A 22,251-nucleotide genomic window follows, 5' to 3' on the forward strand; every position below is an offset into this window, starting at 1 on the left:
TGGACCTTTATCTGTCAAGGAAAAATAGTAAAATTGTAATAAGAAATACTGGCAGGCTTAAGATTCAACGATCATTAAAAAATATTCTTTGTGAATATCCAGTAATTGTAACACATAGACTAACTTACTTGAGAAGCCAGAACCACCCCTGTTTTGGTCCAAATCCATATTGTAGCTCAATAATAAATGCATTAACATTATTTTCTTTTTCCGGTCTTTTCCTATCATACTTAGTAGACTGATTAAATTGCCTTACTAAAACCTTTGAGTCTTAGTCAAATTAATAATTCATTATTATTTTATACACTTAAATTAAATTTCAAGTGATTTTTTAAATTTAGTTTTGGTTCCCTATGCCTTTACGTATAAATAAAGCTTTTTTTAACTATTTGAACTTACCGGTTTGTTTTCGATTTAAAAACCGATAATGAATGTACCAGACTAATGCTTTTGTAATTGAAGCACAATGTAAACAGAGCAACTTTAGTCTCGGGTCTCGACTTTTAAGAGTCGGCTTACAAAGCAATTATAAGCTTCTAACTAATCCTGTTGTTTTTTGAAGTTATTTACTTTTTAAAGTAGTTATTTGTAATGAATGTATTTCAAGTAGTCTGCCCGATATTGGTTTTATCCTACAATCAGGACGAAACTCAGAGAGCATTAAAATGTGTAGAACTAGTAGCATATCGGTTAGTTAATACTAAGTAGCTTATGGACTATTACATTATTTCTTTTAAATCATATACTTAAATTGGTTGGGGATAATTTAGATGATAATTAGTGTCATTTCTCTTTCTCTATTTAATATTGGTTAGTTATAAAGTTACAGTTTCTTTTATATTACATTAATTATTTTTAGTAATTTTTATTTTGTTACGATAATATATAAATGAAGTTTATTGACAACTAATTATCTACGCATAATCTTAAATAATGATCTATAAAATTAAAGGAGAATAATAAAACCCTCAAAAACCTCTATACCTCTTAACCCTTATAGGTACAACCTTTTTAATTTTAGGTAATGGAAAATAATACATTTTTTAAGTAAGAAATGTAAAAGTTCCATTTTCTGTATACCCTTGCCGAGTTTTCACAAACTCGGTATTTTCCTTTAATTTACGACAGCTTAAATAATTTTAACTAACCTAGATGATACTTCAGTCTTAATTAGGCTTAACTAAAAAGGTTGCTTAAGTGAGGGTAAACATTAAGTATTATTAGCTTAATAATTACTTTTAATTTCGTTCTCCCTTTTTTTACGTAAAAAAAGTTCCCTGACTATTAATCACTCTACTTCTAATGAGTAATCCGATAGTTGATATGCTAGATATTTTTCATCAGTTTTGAATATAAAGCAGAATGTCTATTAATTAATACACAAAGATCCTATTGTGATTCCTGACCATTTAGCTGTTGGCTTATAAAGCTATTATTACGTTCTTGCTATCCCTTTACTTCTCTTTAGTGTTACAGACTCGTGAAATAAGTTTTTGATATATTATTTGCCTTAAATGATCTCTCTAAAATTGGTTTTATTTTGCTAAAAAATAAAACCAAGTTTATATAATATTTTAAGGATGTTATATATTATAACATCTATTATATATACCAAAAAAGAAATTCCTTGAATATTTACCACTCTATATACTAAATGAATAGTTTTGAACTTAGAGCAGAATTAAGGTTATCCTAATAATTAATATAGGAACTTTGCAATTCTCGACCCTATAACTATCGGCTTATGAATCAATAACTAAGTTTTTGCTATGCCTGCTTCTCTTTGGTTTTATATACAGTTAAAAATAGTTTTTAATATATCATTTGTTTCGATTGACTTCTCAAAAATTGGTTTTATTATGCTGAAAACTAACAACAAAAGTGGTTTTATATCATTACGTTTAAGAGCATAACTTAAATGGACATGGCAATCAATTTCGTTCATATTAGCAGAAAAAACCCCAGAAACAAGATTAGACACATTTTTGAGTGTGGTAGTAGGAATTTGCTGCAATTCCAATTTACCTACAAATATTGAATTAAAGCGCAACTAGCAGCCGAATTTAAAGACTAATATTGGAAGAGGACTACGAATTTATGGCAAAACTCATTATGTTTTCCAGAAGCTAAGAGGCAGTCAAAAGGCAAATCACCAGTCAAATTAAACAACCTTAAACACATCGCGAACGCTGAAAAGAGGATCCTAGATTAATGACTTAACTTCAAAACCTTTCATTCCTTATAAAATTAATTCTAGCATAGCATAAGATCTACCATATACTAAATTTGACGAACTTTCAGATGAAGTTAGAAATATTTTAGACCAACGTAAGAAATGTCTGCACAACACTACAAAATTCGACCAGCATAGCAAGAAAAAATGAGGAAACACGAAGGAACATTACACACCAAGATGATCTACAGTACTTTTTATGTACTTAGTCAAATAGCCACCACAACAACTAGGACTAGTATGAATCCAAGATTTTTCACAGAAACTAGCACTGGAGAAAAAAGAAATTCTAGTAGCAAACTATATCTCATTCCAGGAGTATTTAGCTAATACGATATGACTTTATAAGTTAATTCTATTTAAATCAGGACAACCGTAACTAAATATTAGCCTAATACTGTTGAAAATTTCCCTCTACTATTAAATAAAGGGATAACTAAAGCTCATTGACTCTTTGAAGGTGTCTTTGTGATTCCGATTTGTAATCCTATTAAAATGGCCAAGCCTGATCATTAAAGTAGAAACTTTATAGCTTTCGACTGTCGGCTTATAAAGCTATAATAACGTTTAAACTAATCCTGCCGCTCTTTGGGCTAGTTTAATGTATTAACTTAATCCTAATCTAGAGGTAATATAAAAATCGGTTAATAGGCATTTGAATACTTAAGTGCATAACTTAAAAGGATACGGGTCATTTTTATTAACAAAAGCAAGCAACAAGTGTTTAGAGTCTAATAATGCGTGGATATTATAATTATTTGATTAATGCATGCTCTGCTGTTTCTGATTTAGAGACCTTTTCTTTTCTGGTCTATTTACGATGATTTTTCGACCAAATTTCTAAAGATCCATGGAAGACTTTTCACTACAAGTAATCCAATAGCTTTAGGTTTTGTTGTTTATCCAGCTTTCAGGATTGTTCTTTGACACTGCGTTTCTGATTGGATTATATTTTCTGGTGATGCAATTGATGTTCTTCTTTTATATAGGATTATGAGAGAAGTCCCGTATATTCCCTCAGTGTATTTGGATTATTTGAAGGTAAAACCAGTATCGTTATTGCTAATGATTACCACTTTATTAAATGCAGAATGGTTAAACTCAAAATAAAATTACTATCCTTAATTAGTGAGCTTTCTATAGAGAGATGTTTTTTTGTTCCCATTATTATTTTTTGCAAATATATCTAGAAAAGGCAGACTTGAATTAGTCTTTTTTTCCATACTGAATTTGGTCGTAAGTGTAATGATGTGTGCCAATTTATCATATGATAGATAAATGTAACCTTTATATTTATAGTGAGCAATTGTTTGTATATTCCTTAAGCCAATCCATCTAAGTAAAGCTACCACTGGGATGAACAGAGATAGAGATGAATTAAAATCTCTATATCTTTTAGTTACTAGAAACTACTAAGATATATTTATCTCTTGAAACTTCTAAATTTTTATTAGTAGCCTTAATCATTATTCATGTCTCACAACGGTTAGTGATTATTGACCTTAAAATGCTTTTATAGACTTTCACCTTTAAGATGATTTTGGATTTGGAAAATTTGTTTAGAGAAAACATACTTTAATTTTTAGGGTTTTTATTCTGCTTTTTATGTTCTCTGTGACATTATTGTCGTAAAGCTCCCAAATATTTAAAATGCCTCCATCGTTTAAAAATGTTTGTTTGTTCAAAGGTATCTATTGTTATTTTCGACTGTATTCTATCCCTGCAGCCCTGTCCATTTATCCACATATAATTGGTCTTTTTCTTTTGGGCTATCTTGAATCCTATTTAGTTATGTGGTACGTCTAAAGACCTCATTTGCTATTACTTACAATAGTTCCAAGCCTCGGGCATTAAGGAGTTCTGTTTGAATTTCTGCCGACCTGGTAGAAGTTCCGACCTTCCCATAGAACGATATTAAAGATATGAATTGATAAGGCATCTCCCTATCTTAATCCGCTACGTATCTTAAAACTATCCGAGAGCCTATTATTTTTTCGCACTTTAGGTTTTCCGTCTGCCATACATGCTAATATATCAATTATGTCTATAAGATGAGTTTTCTTGGGATTGCCGATTCGGACGTTGTATATTTTACTTAAAATCATTCAAAGCAGTTATATGCTTTATGAAAATCTATAAATAGATTTTAGACCAGGATTTTATTTAATTTCCTTTTTTTTCTCTAGGAGTTGTCAGACTGTAAAAGTTGGTCAATATTAGATCTAAAATTCCTGAAACATGCCTTATATTCTTCTAGGACGTTTTGATCTCTTGGATCACGCTTAGAAGAAATTTGCATAACGTAAAATTTAAAAGTCTTTAATCAGAGATGCAAACATAATTAGGAAGTGAAATCTTATTCTACAAATTATAGACCCATAATTAACGTCTTTTGATATCTCAACAGCAAAAATTAGTTTCGGTGATCTACCTTCAAAAAAATACAACCTAGAAAGGAAATAGCAAAAATAAAAATGGTACTGGCCGATACATATTTCTATTTATTGGCTTTTTTAGGCCAAGGCAGCCAGAAAACAAAAATTGGAAAAAATACATAAGGGATCACGAACAGAGGCGAACATCCAATTTATGTCATCAGCTCTAGTACCTCTGATTTTTTACGAAAAATACAGCCTCAAAACTAAGGAAGCATAAGCTGCTTGTGTAATATACGAAATAAGCATGAAGATTTAAATACCAAAGTATTACGATTGAATGTTTGTAATTGGCATTAAGTTCTCTATATTCTCACTCACGCTCTGTAGCTCTTAAAACTCAAGGTGGGTCTTGGCTGATTTAACAATTTTCCTCTACTGGACTCTGCCCATAATTAGCTCTATAGCTTTTGCGATATTTAAATAAATAAATAAATAAATATGTCTTTATTTGGTATCAAATGCACATTACATTACATTTGCCCAAAAAAGCGAAAATTAGCTAAAGCTACTTTTATCTCTTAACCCTAATAATAATAATTCCAAATGTTTTGACAAACAGGCAGTAATAGTAATATAAAAATTAACCAAAGAACAAATTGAGATTAAAAATAATAATTAAATACATTTGTAAATTCGCAGAGAACAAAATTAATTATTCAATTGTTCCTCCTAGAACAAAGTTTTAGAATCATTTTTAAAGCGAGATATTGGAATTAAAAAATAGGTCTAAATCGATTATAAATTGTTACGGCAATGTAAGTATAACTACGTGAGAAAAGAGCTGAGCTATGGTTTGGCAATGTCAAAGTCTTATGTCTTATATCTCTATCATGAATCGCATTTCTTGGAATTAATTTCTCTAACAGATATTTTGGCTTTTGGTTTTTATAGAGCCGATACATAAATGTAAGAAAATGAAATTTAAAAATAAATGACATTTTTAGCCACTGCAATCGATAGATATATATGGACACATTATCAAATTTTCTTAATTTACACATAAATCGACAACACGTATTTTGTACACGTTGCAGTTTCTGCTGGGTTATTTGATCAAGACAAGGATAGATTAGTAAATCTTACGATAGAACAGTAATTTAAAATATTTATTATTCTAAGATCTGATGCTATGTTATCCTTCCACTTGGTCATATAGTTCTACTATTTCCTTGTTTTTTTTTTACTACGGTACTTGTGTAGTTTCATACAGTGTAGGTCTGTATATGCTCTGAAGAATTTTTTTCTCTGAAATTCTGTTCTCGTTCTTTTTAAACATGGTCCAAATCTCACAGGCGTAAGTCATAATTGATTGTACAATAAAGTGCTATATATTGTTTTTCGTAATTTAGTCATCGAAGATATATTTTTGGATGTTATTATTTTCTATAATGCAAAACTTCTATGCGTTAATTTCCTTGATCATGTTATTGTCTGCCGTGATAGTGGCAAGGAGATATTTAAATTCTTGGACTTCGAAGTTGTGTTGGTCCATCGTCACATCACATATTTATTTATTGTCACTCGATACTGTCACTAAATATACAGGGTGTCCATTTAATATCACGGTGCTCCATTGCGGCTAAACCATGAAACGGAACAAACATTAAATAGGGGGAATATTAAATATGTTAGAGGGGCTACTTTTTAAAATTAGTTTGGTTGATACAGGGAGTCCCAAAAAAGCGTGGTAGATAATTTGTTTTTTTTTTAAATAGAACAATCTATTTTTTTTTTCTAAAATGGGAGTATTATTTGACTTTCTCTTTAACCCTAAAACTGTTTTGCTCTTAAATGCAATGTTGCCTTGTTATTAACAATTTAAAGAAATTTTCACAAAAATCAGTGTTTCACTTAAATTTTAATATTTACCACCCACGTTTTTTATTTTTCTAAAAAATCTATGTACAGTCCTTGGCTAAGTTCATTTTATCATTCGAAATTTCAGAATTTATTTTTTTTATACACGGTGAATAAAATCGTTACTCAAATAATGAAATTTTCAATTCAATTTTGGGCTATTTTTTAAAATGAAACACCCTAATCTTGTAATGCGTTTGGATAAAGCATTCTTTTAACTTCAATTTGATACTAACAAGTATACCTTTATCTCTAACCGTATTTTCAAAATTTGTTCTTAAAGGAAAAATTACATATTTTTTTCATAGGCATTGCGACACTTACGACGGAAAGATATTTTATGGAATCAGAGTGGCAAGGACTTTGTCTCTCTGTTTAATTCTATTTCGAACACTTTTTAGTAAGAAAAAAGTCGATAATTGTAATAACTGTAATAAAATAATAATATCGGTAATAAATAATATTAATTGGTAAGTAACGGATGCCAATTTTTTTCCATTTCAAGATTTAGCCGCAATCGAGCACCGCGATATTAGATCGAAACCCTGTATATAGCTCAAAAATCTAGCTTTAAACTAGGAAACTTTAAAATGTACACTCAACAAACATAAAATCTACATCTAATACAATAACCCAGTTATTAAAAAGAGAGAAATAAGTACTCTTTCCACCGAAGTGATTATAAAAGGTCCTTTTGAAATAATAATAATAATTCGTAACGCGACTCCGAACCAAATGTGCCATTGTCGGGATCAGGTATATTGTTGCTTTGTTCGACATTGCCGTCTCCAAGCAGAAAAAATTCGTTCTCTGTTCCGGAATAAAGCGTTCATTAGGATTGCTGTTAATATTTCTGTTCGGTAAACGTGAACAAAAGGTGCTCAGTTTAACCAAACGGTTTGAACATTGGAAATTTAAACGGGCCTATATATGGCATAGTTTTTAATTTAATTCCGTATTGTTTCAGTTATGTTACGGAGCCAGTTCGCCGGCCCTCTCGGACAGAAACAGGTTTCCGACTCTGTTCCGTACTCATCCGTCAGCCACAGTCCATAATCCTACTAGGATTAAATTAATGAAGAAGTTTGGATGGTCTCGAGTAGCCATTTTACAACAAGCGGAAGAAGTCTTTATTTCGACCGTTGAGGATTTGGAGCAACGTTGTTCAGAGGCTGGAATTGAAATAGTGACTAGGTAATTATATAAATTATTTTTACCCAGATGGAAAAGTTCTTGCATGTATCTTGACAGTACTGTATTGAAACTACTGTTAGGTACCACAGTATCCCATATTTTAGCAGGCGGTCTCAAGTACGAGAATTATGATGATTTCGTTACGTCCGCACTTATGTTTCGATTCATTTGTATGCTATTTAATATTTTATTCTCATTTAGATAAAATTAATTGCGTTCAAATTATTATAGTTAATTGTTATATCACTGGAATTACGTTAGCGCATTAAGTATAACCTACATTAATTTGGGTAATGATGAATATTCAATTTAAATCAAAGCGATAGTCACATCCATGCAGCTTGTTTGCAGCTGCTTTTCTTATACTAGAATATTCGTCATCCATAGGGTTTATCTCAGACCACTTTCTCAAGGCTACAAAAATCGATTTACGTTCTTGCGGGACTTTCGCATCTAGGTTAGAGTGATTTGCGATAATAATATTATTTAATATTGCATGCAATAAACAACCTATAATTTAATCAGAAATGTGTGTCGCATTATTAAATTAATTATCAGAATCGTTAAGAAATAATGTGATATAAAGGAAATATTTATCTCCACAGTGATTTCAAAGGTGCAACGAGCTAAACTATAAGAGTGTCACATTTATTGCCTTTCACTGAGCGTGTTAAAGATTACGGCGAACCACAAAAATGCTGGTTACGTGTATCCAACCGAGATTATTGAGTTAACCTCGAAAGTTGTCAGAATTGTCAGCTATAAAAACTATTATGGAACAAACAATGCAGCAAATCAAATACATTGTAGAAATAAAAAATAGTTTAGATAAACAAAAGTTATGGTTACGAGAAATAAAATTAATAACGATGACGTGAATGCTGGTGTTATTATTATGAGAGACAGTGTCGAAAAAAACAAAAAATAAACGTTACTCAGCTCGAAGTAACAAGTTCTAGAAGGCAGTCCTGGATTTTTATCAAATTTATACTGTTTTATTTTGCAACGCCTTTTTAGTGACACCTTATATACCCAAACTAGCAATTATACAGATCTCAGTCTGACAAGGAATCCTGCAGTTCTGCTTCATCATCTTATCTAGGATCTTTTTACCCTTAGCTTGGAGCTTTCCTTGAAACTGGTGTCCAAGCAAATTAAGACCAGTTTGTTAGTTATGTGCTTGAGAGACAAGTTCAGCATGAAGATGCTTTACTGGTATATTATGATCCTTCGTAGACCTCTCTTTATTATTGTAGAGTATTGTTATCGTAGAGTCTTTCTTACATTTCTTCGATATAGATCACAAAGCCTCTATACTTAACTGAGGGGGAGAAATCTAAATCAGGAGAAGAGGATATTTCGAACATTTTGCATAGCTGATCTCGGGACTTCATTGTACACCAAGAACAGGCACAAACAAATAGTGGCAAGCCCAATAATACTCGAGTATCACGAGTAGTGCCATTGCTACGAAAGTGGATGTGGATATTAAAGTTCTCCAAGTTGTAATGTTCGAAATAGTTGATTCCACAGATTTGCACTTCTTCATAAAAAGGAGTCCCGATATAGCGACGTGCTAGGCATCTGCAGATGCACTCGATATCCATGAGTCACATCTGCCTGTCGAATAGATCTTGCATGTATGTGAAGAGTTTTCGAGAAATTAATTATTTTCTTTATTTTTTAACCAAAACATAGATCCAAATAATTTTTTATTACTACAGCACTGGAACGCGCAGAAAATTTAAATTTTAAACGTAACTTACGGAAGTATTGCATATTAGTTTTCACTATAAAAAATTATTCTACATTATACAGGGTTGCTTAAAATTAGTGATTTTACCGCTAGATACAAAAACTGTGATATGTGAATTTTTTTAAATGGAACACACTGCACAGTATAACATACACTAAAACAACATTGAAATCCCTTTTTAACGAGGTATCAAATTCCTATATCCAAGTAGTTCGGTTTCTGAAATAAAAACAATTTTCTGTAAAAGTCGGAATATTCTGACATTTAAACTTCCATAAATACCTTCAGATTTTGCGCTCAGTAGTAGAAGATTTTTTGGAAAATTTAACGCTTAAAGATTATCGCACTTGCTGGTTTCAAATGGATGGGACACCCGCTCATTGCACTAAGGAGGTGAAACGTGAGTTATTTGAGAAATTCAATGATCGCTGGTTTAGGCGTTTGGGACCATGGGACTGGTCTGCGAGATCACCTGATCTTACAGCACTTGATTTTTACTTTTGGGGTAATTTGAAGCAAATAGTATACAAGACACCGGTAAATAGTAAACAGGAATTACGTCGACGACTTACCAATTGCATTGGTCAATAAAATCCTTCTGAAATAGAAGCAGCGATAACACATACTGTACAGTGCAGGATTTTGAAGTGCTTAGAGGTCAATGGCAATCATTTTGAAAAAAAATATTGTAAAATACTTATGATCTTAGGATAACTAATTAAATCATTCTTAAATTATATAACAAATTGTATAAAGTTATTTTGTATTCGCACAAATTCTCTTTTATTCATTTTTGTAAATTAGGGTAGATTTCGTTAAACTTTCCGCATGTTCTTGCTACAATTTTGTCACATTGTCCATGAATAATAAATATATTGATCAAACCTTCATTTGAATAACCTATTTTAAAGAAACATCCACGTGTATTACTGTTATTGATCAACTAAATGTAATTGTCAAACGGCAATAGCATAGCATTGTTTGGTCTTGACCTTTCATGGCCACCTAAAGCAAATATGTCAAAATATTCCGATTTTTACAGAAACTTGCTTTTATTTCAGAAACCGAACTACTTAAATATAGGAACATGATACGTCGTTAGGAAGAGATTTCAATTTTCTTTTAGAATATGTTATAACATAAAGAGTGTTCCATTTAAAAAAAAACATTTGTCACAATTTTTGTATCTAGCGGTAGAATCAGTAATGTTAACCAACCCTGTAGATTATAGAACAAATTTTTATAGTGAAGACTAATGTACAATACTTCCGTAAATTACGCTTATAATTTCAATTTTCTTCGCGTTGCCGTAGTAATAGATATTTATTTGCAGCTGGGTTATGGTCAAAAATTCTATTTTCCGTTCTCCGTAAACGTCTAAGGTACCATCAACCATCAATCACCCTGTATAATTCTGACATATTATATTAATAGGAGATTTGAACAAAATATTAGTCCTAGCGGAATATACGTTCTCCCATTTAATTGGCTGCTAAATGGGAATACCTTAACAATATTATTAAAACCCTAAAAATATTAAACCGTCTGGTATTATGGTTGTGTTCATGCACATTGAAAAGTTTTCTCAGATATGGTGGGTTTCCCGACTTTAAAATTCTGTAAATAAAAGGGTCCATGTGATATTTGCGTCTATTTGACATTGAAAGAATAAAATGATTATTAAGATATGGGTTAATATGACTTCTGTAGCAAATATTAAATGAAAAACGCATACAGAAATTTTGCACTTTTTGAATAGAAGATAACAAGTACAACTCGCCCATATCGAAATGGCCTTTGAGATGCGGAAAGAAAGAGTGAGAGAGTCAGTGTGCGATAAAGACAGAAAATGATAAACCAACGGCCTAAAATGGGCTTTCGAGGATTTTGCCGCTGCCACCCAAATTTCACTGGCCATTTCGATATTTCCGAGCTGTAGTTTCATAACATAATTAAAGAGTTGAATACAGATTTGTCTTACCTAATTTCTAATGGAAAATACTTAATTTATATCTACTTTATGTCTGCGCCTACCCTTACACATAATCTACATCGTCGAATAAAATTTCTTTTTAACCGTTGGAATCTCCGCTGGTTGTTATTGATCACTCTGATCGCTTCTTTTATTTTTTGACGCAATTCCTGTTCAGTGCGACTTTCTGTAGCGTAAACTAATTCTTTAAAATAACCCTACAAAAAGAAGTCCAATGGGTTAAGAGGACCGCGGTGGCCAGCGGATAGTCCCACCCCTTCCAATCCAACGATTTGGAAATTGTTGGTTGATATAAACTCTCACTACTCGAGCGTAGTGTGGAGGAGCTCCATCATGCTCCAGCCACATGTTTCGACGTGTTTCTAAGGATACGTCTTCTAGTAAGCCATTTAAATGATTTTGTAAAAAATTGAGGTAGCTTTCGCCATTGAGTCGTCTTGGTAATTCAAAAGGGCCAATTAACTTACCCTAAATTATTCCAGCCCACATGTTTATTCCAAATTGATGTTGAAAACGGGAAGCGCGCACAATTATAGGGTTAACATATTCCCAATGATGTAAATTGTGAATATTAAGTATTCCTATCCTTTGAAACAATGATTCGTCGCTCCACAAAATTCTTTGGAAAAATTGAGGGTCGGTTCTGTTGCGACGTAACATATCCCTGCAAAATCGTACTCTTGTGGCGTAGTCTCCGGGTAACAATGCTTGCACCCGTTGCACATGATATGGATGTAACAGAGATCTTCTCAAAATACGATGCACCGATGAAGATGATAATCCCAAACGCCTTGCTATACGACCAATACTAATGGTTGGATTTTCTGCCACCATATTTATTATCTCATCTTCACCAATATCAACTCTAGGCCTTCCTTCTCTGGGCAAATGCTGGCCAGGAATTTGACCATTCACGTATATCCTATGAACATTTTGAAACACTCTGTAATCAGGATAATGTGCTCTGTTAGGAAATCGTGCCTTATACTCTCTAGCAGCCCTAAGAATTAAACATAATCAAAAATAAAACAATAGTTTACCGCGTTTATTTTGCATAACTCTTTTATTGTTCGCAGTATTCAATTTTAATAAAAAATACAAAAAGGTGAATAACTTTTTACCCATCAATAGTTTGGTAACCACATATATAGATATTTAGATTCTAAATGACCTCCTCCTTTCCCTCCTTAAGTTTGATCGTCGACTTCTGGGACACCCTGTATATGTAATTATTTAAATCGAAATTAAATTGTGTTTGTGAGTATCGTAAGGAGTTTAATGAGAACGATGTATAAATTTTAGAATCATCTGCGTATTGTTGTAGTTTTGAATAAGATATAATATTTTTCATTCAGCAGCGTATAATGAGAATTATAAGGGTCCTAATAGAGATCCCTGAGGTAACACAAATAAATTCAGATTGTAAGTATAGGGGGTGAAAATCAATCTTCACGCATTGAAACCTGCTGGTCAGGTAGAACTTTAGTAAGGCAATTGAAGTATTAGAAAACCAAAGAAATTTAATTTAGCTAGCAGTATATCATGATTTAGAGTGTCAAATACCTTACTAAAATCCAGCAAATATACGGTTGTTACTTGTTTTTATTCTTCATAGTGCCTGATATCATTCATAGGATTTACCAGACAAGTAGTTGCACTAAAATGTTTCCTAAACCCGGATTGACATGCGGGTATAATTTTATAGGAATTTGAAAATGCAGTAATTTGATTATACATGTGCCTCTCTAGAACCTTAGACAAAACAGATAAAATACTAATAGAGCGCAGATCTTTAGCTTCTTTAGGGTTTGAGATTTTGCAAATGGTTTAATGATAGCCTTTTTCCACAAGTCTAGGAATTGATTTTCTCAGATACAGGTAATAATATTGAGGAGCGGTTTGCTACAGAATAGAAAACAAGTAATATCCTTATCCCTTATTGCCAATCCGTCATGGCAAATCTACTTAATTAGTACCAATTAATGCTATAATATCTTTTAAAGTAGTCTCATCCATAAGATTAAAATTTAGTGAATTGGGGAAATTGGAAGCTTTGTTATTTTCATAAAAGAAAATTTTTTCTTTGCAAGTAGTGTCATTCGATTTATTAGAAGTCGCAAAGAATTCATTAAGTACATTTGCTTCAGATAATGCGGCAGGTATGATGTAATCATTTTTTCTTTGTATATTATTTAACTTCTTTACTGTATCCCAAAAGGGCTTTGCAGAAGTTTTAGATAAGTTGCGAAAATAAACATTTTCCTCGCATATGATAGCGTGTTTGGTAATTTTTTTTTAATTACGATATATTTATAGTTGAATTAGTCTTCTGTTGTAATATTTATTCTTTTTATTTGACTTTGTCAATGAGGTTATAGTATGCTGAAACTTTTAAAGAGCCGTGTAGAAATCATCCTATCTAAAGCTTTGCCAACTTTATTTGCTAAACCTAGGCTCCTACCAATAAAATCACCCAAAACTTCATTGATTATTTATGGAGTGATTCCTAAGAAAAACACAAATAAGCAAAAACTGGGTCAAATAGCCCCTATACAGCCAAAGCAGAAAACCTGCAACCCTATTTGTATTCCGGATAATAAAAAACTTTTTATGGGGCAAACCCGTTCGACTTTCGCTTGCCTGGAAACTAATATTACGCAAGGATCACGCAAGTTGTTTTAAAATAATAATAAAAAAACGTGTCCTAACTGAAATTTTATTTGTTTTTCAGACAGTCGTTCTTGTCGGATCCGACAGACGCCGTCCGAAATCTCCGGAGACAAGATGCCAGGGTGATCGTGGGCCTTTTTTATGTCGTCGAGGCGAGGCGTGTATTATGCGAGATTTACAAGCAAACTTTGTATGGAAAGTCGTATACGTGGTTTTTCATTGGTAAGTCTAAGTGTATATAAAGTAATAAATAAGTCCTCTAAATAAATGGACAAAAAAATACGTTTAGAATAATCAATACTTAGCAAAGTTTTGCCTAAACTTTGCTAGGTGCATTTATTAAAATGGGAGGTTGACTAACTCCGGTAATCTTGGCAAAGAAGCGTGTATTGTAAATGATTTAAGAAATAAGGCTCCCATATCTAGCAACATCTCTACTTCACCGAATAGCCTAAACGATTACTTTCTAATTCTAATGTAAACTCGCATAGTTTCTTCTTCACACCCGTGATAACAGCAGAGCTTAGCAGTAAAATTAAAAACACTAAAAACAAATCTTCATCGGGAACTGAAGGACTAACACTAAAAATGCTTGCAAACCTGCCGGAATGCACTTTAAAATAATAATCTGACTACTCTTATTAGCCTATCATTCCCAAATGAACTTTTTCCGAACTGTCTTAAGACTGCAATAATTAGTATCTTGCATTAAGGAGGAGATAAAAAGGAAGTCGAAATCCTTGAACGATTAGTTAAAAAAAGGCTCCTATCGTTTCTGTCTAAATATAAAATTCTCACTCCTCATCAGTTTGGATAACAAATACGACAATCTTTTGTGATTTTTTAAAAGCATCTGATTGTGTAAATCACAACATTCTAATTAATACATTACAGTATTACGGATTTAAAGGTATGAATGGCTTAAGTCGTATCCTAATAACAGAAGTCAGCTTGTAAGGGTTGATTCGACAATGTCTTCTTGCAAGCCAATTGAATGTGGAGTTTTAGGCCCTATTTTGTTTCTGCTGTTTATCAACCCCATTGCTAACCTGAATATTAGCGGAAACATTTGTCTCTTCACGGAAAATACCAGTTTTACTTGGAACAATCCGGACACTCCATAGTATCGTTTCTATAGACTTATTGACTATAAAATGTTGGTGCGATTCTAATCTCCTGTGCCTTAACATTTCTAAAACTAAGGCTCTATCATATAAAAGTACGTTGCAATCGTTTATACTAAATAGCACCACTATTGACGTCGTTGATTCAGTAAGATTCTTGGGATGACTTTTACATCAGTTTTGTTCTTTATTGATGAAGGTTTTGTAGTTTGACCTTGACGGTTAAAAATGTATGTGTATTCCTGGCATAAGTGTCTTTCAGGCTAAGTGTGTTTCTGAGTTCCATTTTATTTTGTGCAAGATGTGGATGATGTCTTTAAAGAGGAGTCACGCCAAGATGGAGATTTACAAATAAATGGAGTTACTGCTGAAGTTTAAGGAAAAAGTTAAGAAGCAAGAAAAAGAAAATATGAAACGAGCCAGAAATCAGCAAATCTGATAAAGGCCGTGAAAGAAGATTTATTAAGCTTTAAAGCAGATCTTATAATGAATAAAAAAAGACGGGATAGCAGACATGGAAAAGAACAAGAAAGAAGCCGACAATAAGAGGCACGAGATTTACATGTTAGAAAAGATCTTGAGACGAAACAAAGGTAGGCAATGAACAGTTTTGAATTACAGTACAAGACACGTTTTTAAGCAACTAAAAAGCACTCTTGGATAACACTAATTAGTACTTTAAGGAGTGGCCTATTTCTAATAATAATAAGCTAAGAGCGAAACATAGTCTAAGTTATAGTGGATAACTTCTTAAAATGGGATGTGCACATTGATGCTTTATCAAAGAAAATAAGCTCTGATTATTTTGTGCTCAGATCGGTTTCTAAAGAGCTTAATTTGTCCACTTCTAGAACAGTGTATTATGCCCTTTTTGAGTCGCATCTCCGTTATGCTCTTCTATTCTGGGGTACGTGTTGCGTTGCTCAATTTGAGCGTATTTTCAAGCTTCACAAGAAAGATGTTCGTTACTTACTTGGCCTTAACAGTAGAACCCACTACCAATATTTCTCTAAAAGATTCAAAATTTTCGGCACTGCCTTCCTTATTCATATTCGAATCTATTTGTTTAAGCCGTAAGCATGTTACAGCTATTTCAAAAGGGCCACTTTACTTATTTAGGAACGCAGGGAATGATCTTTTTCTTCCAACTTATCGCTCAGAGCTAGTCAAAAAATCGATTCAGTATAATGCGAAAAAAAAAAGCATAATTACCTGTCATTAGAAATAAAGTCCATATCTTCCTTTCCCTTATTTCGCAAAGCATTAAAATCGTACCTACTGTAGAGAGAGCCTTTAATCAACGACTTTTTTATTCATACTTGAATTTAATTTCTCGCACATTTTTTAATTAAAATAAAAAACTTACAATATTGTATTGTACGCCCTTGTGTTGCTATATATTCTTGATTTGTTTACCTTTTGACGTTGTATACATTTTAGTGTATATTGATTTTTTTTTATTTATTTACTAATTTATTTTTTATTTTTTGTTTGTATTTTGAGCTCATACAATTTTGTTAAATTGTATAAACTTTTGTATGTTTGTTTTCTTTCTATGTGTATTTTTTATTGTATTTTTATATGTTCTGTATCCACATATTTTTTCTTACGCCTTGCCTATAAATTGTTAAATTTTTTCACTATAAAGCATTATATTATATTATAAAACTTAAGTCTAACAAATAAATGCTATTATACTCAGTAAATATTATCAACTATACTTATAGATAAAAGTAAAATTGGCAATTCACTAGCGTGTACGAAGAAAGTCCCAAAAGTACGCAATTGATATACAGATGGCACCATCTTTATAAAGCATAAGTTTGCAGTTTTAAGAACAATAAGCTACAAGAAACGACGTATTCGTTTGACAGCCATCAATGCAGGGTCCCGCACTCGATGTGTAACTGTGTGGAACTATGGCTGTTGCGCTCAGCAATTAATGCACAGTTGTTAGGGAATTAAGCTTGTTATCGCTAAACAACTAAATAACATTTAAAAATTACTTAAAAATAACAAAGAACATGAATAATGTTATGCATGACATAAATGTCTTATGTATATTTATCACAAAACCAACTTGAGAAGAAGCTAATAAAAAGGCTACTGCGCTTAGCAAAGGTAAGTGAGCTTTTCAATTAGAAAAACTACAACAGGAGATACAATAAGTATTTGGCTCCAGTGTCAGAGATTTATTAAGACCTTGTCCTGTTACAAGAACAAATCAATCAATCAAGTGTGATTCTGATTAAGGCAATTAGTCCTTCTTATTTATTTCAATTGATATATGTTTTAATATTTTACCTTTTAGGCTCCAGATACCTTAATTCATGTTTAAGCACTTGTCTGTAAGAGGGTGCCACAATATAAAAGTAAAAACGAGACACAATATTTTCAGGGCCAGTGACCTTAATTTCTGTTTTAATACTGACTTTTAGATTGTACTTCAGGACCTCTGAAGCATATTGATTATGGAATGAACCATCATAAAAAATTACAATTCTGCATTTCAAATGAAGGATGGTTTTTTTTACTGGATTTTGTGTGCATAAACATGTGCATCATGTTAAGTAGGGTAAAGAGAACGATCTGTTTATACGAACCGAAAATTTATTTCTTTTGCAGAGAATTATTAACTATAAACTAATGGACTACCTGAACTCTTATAACATCGAAAAACGTGATGTATATACCTCCGATCAAATCCGATCTGCATCATCCTTCACTTTTGCTCAATAAGTGATTCTAACTATAAGAAATAGTAATCAAGGATATATGCAAATATCACCAGTTTTTCATTTTTTTGAGCCCTGATTTGTGACTTCTAAACAACAGTAAGCAATTTTAGCATTGACAAGTACAGACCTTCTATAACATATTGCTAAGAAATAAGACAGTACGTACCCAAAAAGCTAACAAAACATAACAAATATCCAAAATAGTACAGCTCATGGACACGAAAGCTTTTAATACAGAAAAATATAGCCTATCGCAAATTACAAAAGATCTGGTTCAGTTAATGATTATCTGCTTTACTGAAATCCGCCCAGAGAATCCAAATATCATATTGACCTGTCCGATGCTGAATTCATCCCAAACATAGAACACACAGTTGCAATATTAAGCAATTTTCGATATACATAAGCTCTGTCGAAATATAATATCATAATGACCTTAGATTGTGTGATTCTCAATCCATTGTTGATACTTTTTTAAAAGACCATTCTGCGAGTGCTATCGATGAGCTCTCCATTATACCCAATAGCCTCTATACTCATCACATTACAGAGAAAAAGGTTCAATAACATCTAGGAAATGTAAATGTAAGTAAGAATGCTGGATCCTACGGAATCGCACCTGTATTTTTAAAGGGCTGCCTAACTGTTCTCTTACTATGTATAGGATATTCCATGGAAAATTTAGTAACAGCTTCTTTTCTTCTTGTTAAAAGAAATCTACACTTTTCTTAGTTTTTAAATTGGATATTTTAATTTGGAAATTTCTTGTTTCCATTATACCAAAAATAATAACTGAGGAGAAGGGTGAGGCAGATTCCCTTTACACAGACCTCTTATCAAAGGCCTGCAATTAACCATGCTCTCCTCTTGAGAAACCTGTCACCAACTAGCATTGGTGATTGGCATTCTTCTTACTGCTGCACCCAGTTTATTTCTATTGGAGGAATAATGCTGTTAGCTATTTTGAGGAAAATTTTTAACTTACTGTTTGCCGATGACCTGAAATTCAGTGCAGTTACTATAGATACGAGCTTGCAGGGAGACCGTTTTATTACTTCGTGTAATTGATACGAACTATATTTATATTAAATGTCTCACATTGAATGCCTTGAAGTGGAACCACATGAGATTATTTAAGAGTAATGATCCCCTAAGTTACACCTATTTCATAGAAAATTCACCTGTAAGACAGGTGGATCAAATTTATGACTTGTGAGTCATCTTTGACAAACATCTTAACTTTAACCTACACTTGGATAATATTATATGCAAAGCGTCTAGAATTCTGCCATTTATAAAAAGAAGTTTACGTATAATAACTGATATGAGAGCTTTAACATGTCTTTATAATGCCTTAGTAATAAGCATTCTTAAATATAGTAGCACTATATGGTCCCCAGTTTATGCCTGTAATATGGAAACAATTAAAAGTGTGCAGAGAAAAGTTGCTAGAATCTTCTTTTTAAATATTTTTTTTCTTAGTTGAAGTTATTGCATATGGGACAAGACTGTTATTATGTGGAATGCAGTCTTTGAATTTCTATGCGATTTTCTTAACAAATTCGTTAATAATCTAATACATTGCGATTACCTTTTTGGTAACCTTCGATTTATGATCCCGTCGAAGAGGACTATGCTATTGCAACTATTTCAATTAGAGTTGCACAAATTATCATCAAACTTAATTTATAAAAAGAATTATGACTGTATACATCGAGAACTTTACTTACCTCGACATTTTCTGCTTTGGATTTAACAGTCTTAAAATAATATTGTTTTTTACCAATGTGGGTTAAGTTTGAACTGTTTATGTATTGTACATGTACAATCATGCTTTGAGTTCATACATACTGATTGGTGTAACTGTTGATTGATTCTTTTTGTAGATTTTTTTCTTTTTTTCTGTACCATTTGATTTAAGTATAGTAAATAATTCAAATAAATAAATAAATAAAAACTTAAAATAAATGTATATATTTCATAATAATCCTCCAAAAAAAAAGAAAAAAAAAGAATGATTTTATAAATGTGGCGCCATCTAAGAATCATATTTAAAAACATTAATTAAGGTATCTAAAGGCAAAAAGGTAAATTATTCCAAGAAATTAATTTAAGGAAATTGAAACAAACCTAAATTCATAATTATACAAAAAGTAAAGTTATATGTCATAGTCGCGTAGTCCAAACATTTGTCCTCGTATAACCAAACAAACTCTCTATTTATGTAAAATTATGATTATTTAAATAACAAAAAAACATTTAAACTTGACAGCTTAAAAATGTAACCCGTCAAGTGCATCAACCAGAGAAAAAGACCAACTCAATATTCAGAGAGTCGGTTACATTTTATATCCCGGACTGGTGGTATACAATTGTGCATTTCCCGGAGTTGACATGCAAAGCGGAATATCGACCCTGGACAATGGACCGTTTTTAAATATTTAAACCGAAGGAAATACGCTTTCGGATATATACGTATATATATTTGCTATTGACTGCTGTGGCTTGGAACAAACTGGATAGAATTTCTAATATATTGGGTTTGGTAAAAGTGTATAAAGTTTTGCGTACATGTGAGTATTTTATTATATCAATTAAATGAAGCTTACCCCACTAAGAATGTTTGTTAATTTGATTTCCAGAGCAACGTTTCCTTATATAATTCAGTATTAAATTGGATGAAATTAGGTTACGAGATATGCATAATTAGATCTAATATAACTGCTGAAAATGTGGATTATGATCAATTTTCTCGTCAATTAAATGCTAGAAAGCTTAAATTAGCCAGAAGCGAAACTCCATCGATTTTTTTAATTTCATTTATTATTTTTATTATACATACAAGTACGCATTTCGTCTTATAGAGTGGAATCCAATTTACAAGTGCCACATTGAATTGATTGAGTCTGTGCAGGGCAGTTTTGCTAGGTACTAAGCCTATAGACTTGATGGTATATATTCTGAAAGGACTTTTAATATACATTAATTGCATCTGAGGAGAAGAATGATGGAATCATTCCAGAGTCCTTGGACAACTACAGCTGTACTAGTAAAGAAAAATGGCGGATCTACCAGGTTTTGTGTATACTATCGGTGACTGAATGACAATTCAATTTGAAAAGTGGATAATAAGAGAGTGGCAGGTAAAAATGAATCTAAAAGGCAAGAAAAAGACTGCATTATCGACTGAAACAAGACTTTGGCAGGTTACAGTGATGCCCTTTTGACTCCGTAATGATTCAGCTGCTTTTGAAAAACTTATGGAAACTGTGTTACTTGGCATGACATGGGAATCATTCTTAGTTTATCTAGATTGCCTCATCATATCCTATTTCTAGATACATTTTTAATTTGGATACAGATGCATGCAATATTGGAATTAAACCTGTCCTTCCACAAAAATATAAAAATGGCAAGCAAGAAATTAATCTTAATTCAGTAAAACCCTAATAAACCAGAAGAAAACTATTATGTAACTAGGCAAGAGAATCAACGAATCATCCTTAGAACTGACCATGCTTCTCTGAAATGTTATGTAATTTTATGAAATCTGGAATTAAATGAAAAAAACTTTGTAGCCTAAAATCCAGCCCTCTCTGTCACCTCTTCAGTTTACAAAAAGCCGGGATAATATAATTCCTATGCCTTGTGTTATTGTCATGAACATATTGCTGGTATATATAAATGCCAATGTTATTTTCTAAAAAAACGGATGTTCTTAAGGATATATTGGAAGGCAAGAAAATACAAAGATCAAGGAATGTCTGACGACAGTCACTCCTATAACCAATATCCAATATGAAAACCGACCCTTTTGACCAAGGCCATCCAAGGCTCTTATTGCCTAATGATACAATGCAAATACCCTATCTGTATCACTCATATGCCCCCATGCTAAAACAGAGTACAAGTGAAATAGTGAATATCATGCAGTTCAAAACGCTCTCTGAGAAGCACAGCTGGAGAGTTTTCAACCTCCTTAAAACTTTTTACTCTTCATCTTCTTATGCAGATCATCCACATCTCTCACTGAAAATATTATCTGATCTCTTTAAGTGTCATAAAGGAAGAGCTACTTCTGACAAGCCATTGTTTTGCTATTGTTACTTAATAGAGCCACAGCCATATGCCACAGACACTGAATACTGTAAAACTCTGATATTTATCTTATCTTCTGTTAATGACACACCAGTAACTTGCGCTATGATCTGTCCCGCAAATATGATTAGGACAAGATTACAAAAACTT

General features: G+C 32.3%; 1 protein-coding gene across 1 annotated transcript in view; it reads left to right on the forward strand.

The window, feature by feature from the left end:
* Positions 1 to 22,251, forward strand: part of LOC126744564 (gamma-aminobutyric acid type B receptor subunit 1) — a 371,298-nt gene that overhangs the window by 294,411 nt on the left and 54,636 nt on the right. Inside the window, exons 4-5 of the mRNA XM_050452020.1 lie at positions 7,496 to 7,722; positions 14,203 to 14,363. Coding sequence (XP_050307977.1) covers positions 7,496 to 7,722; positions 14,203 to 14,363 — 388 coding nt within the window. The remainder of the gene's footprint in view (positions 1 to 7,495; positions 7,723 to 14,202; positions 14,364 to 22,251) is intronic.

The sequence above is a fragment of the Anthonomus grandis genome, chromosome 14, assembly GCF_022605725.1.
Source record: "Anthonomus grandis grandis chromosome 14, icAntGran1.3, whole genome shotgun sequence".
Lineage (NCBI taxonomy): Eukaryota > Metazoa > Arthropoda > Insecta > Coleoptera > Curculionidae > Anthonomus > Anthonomus grandis.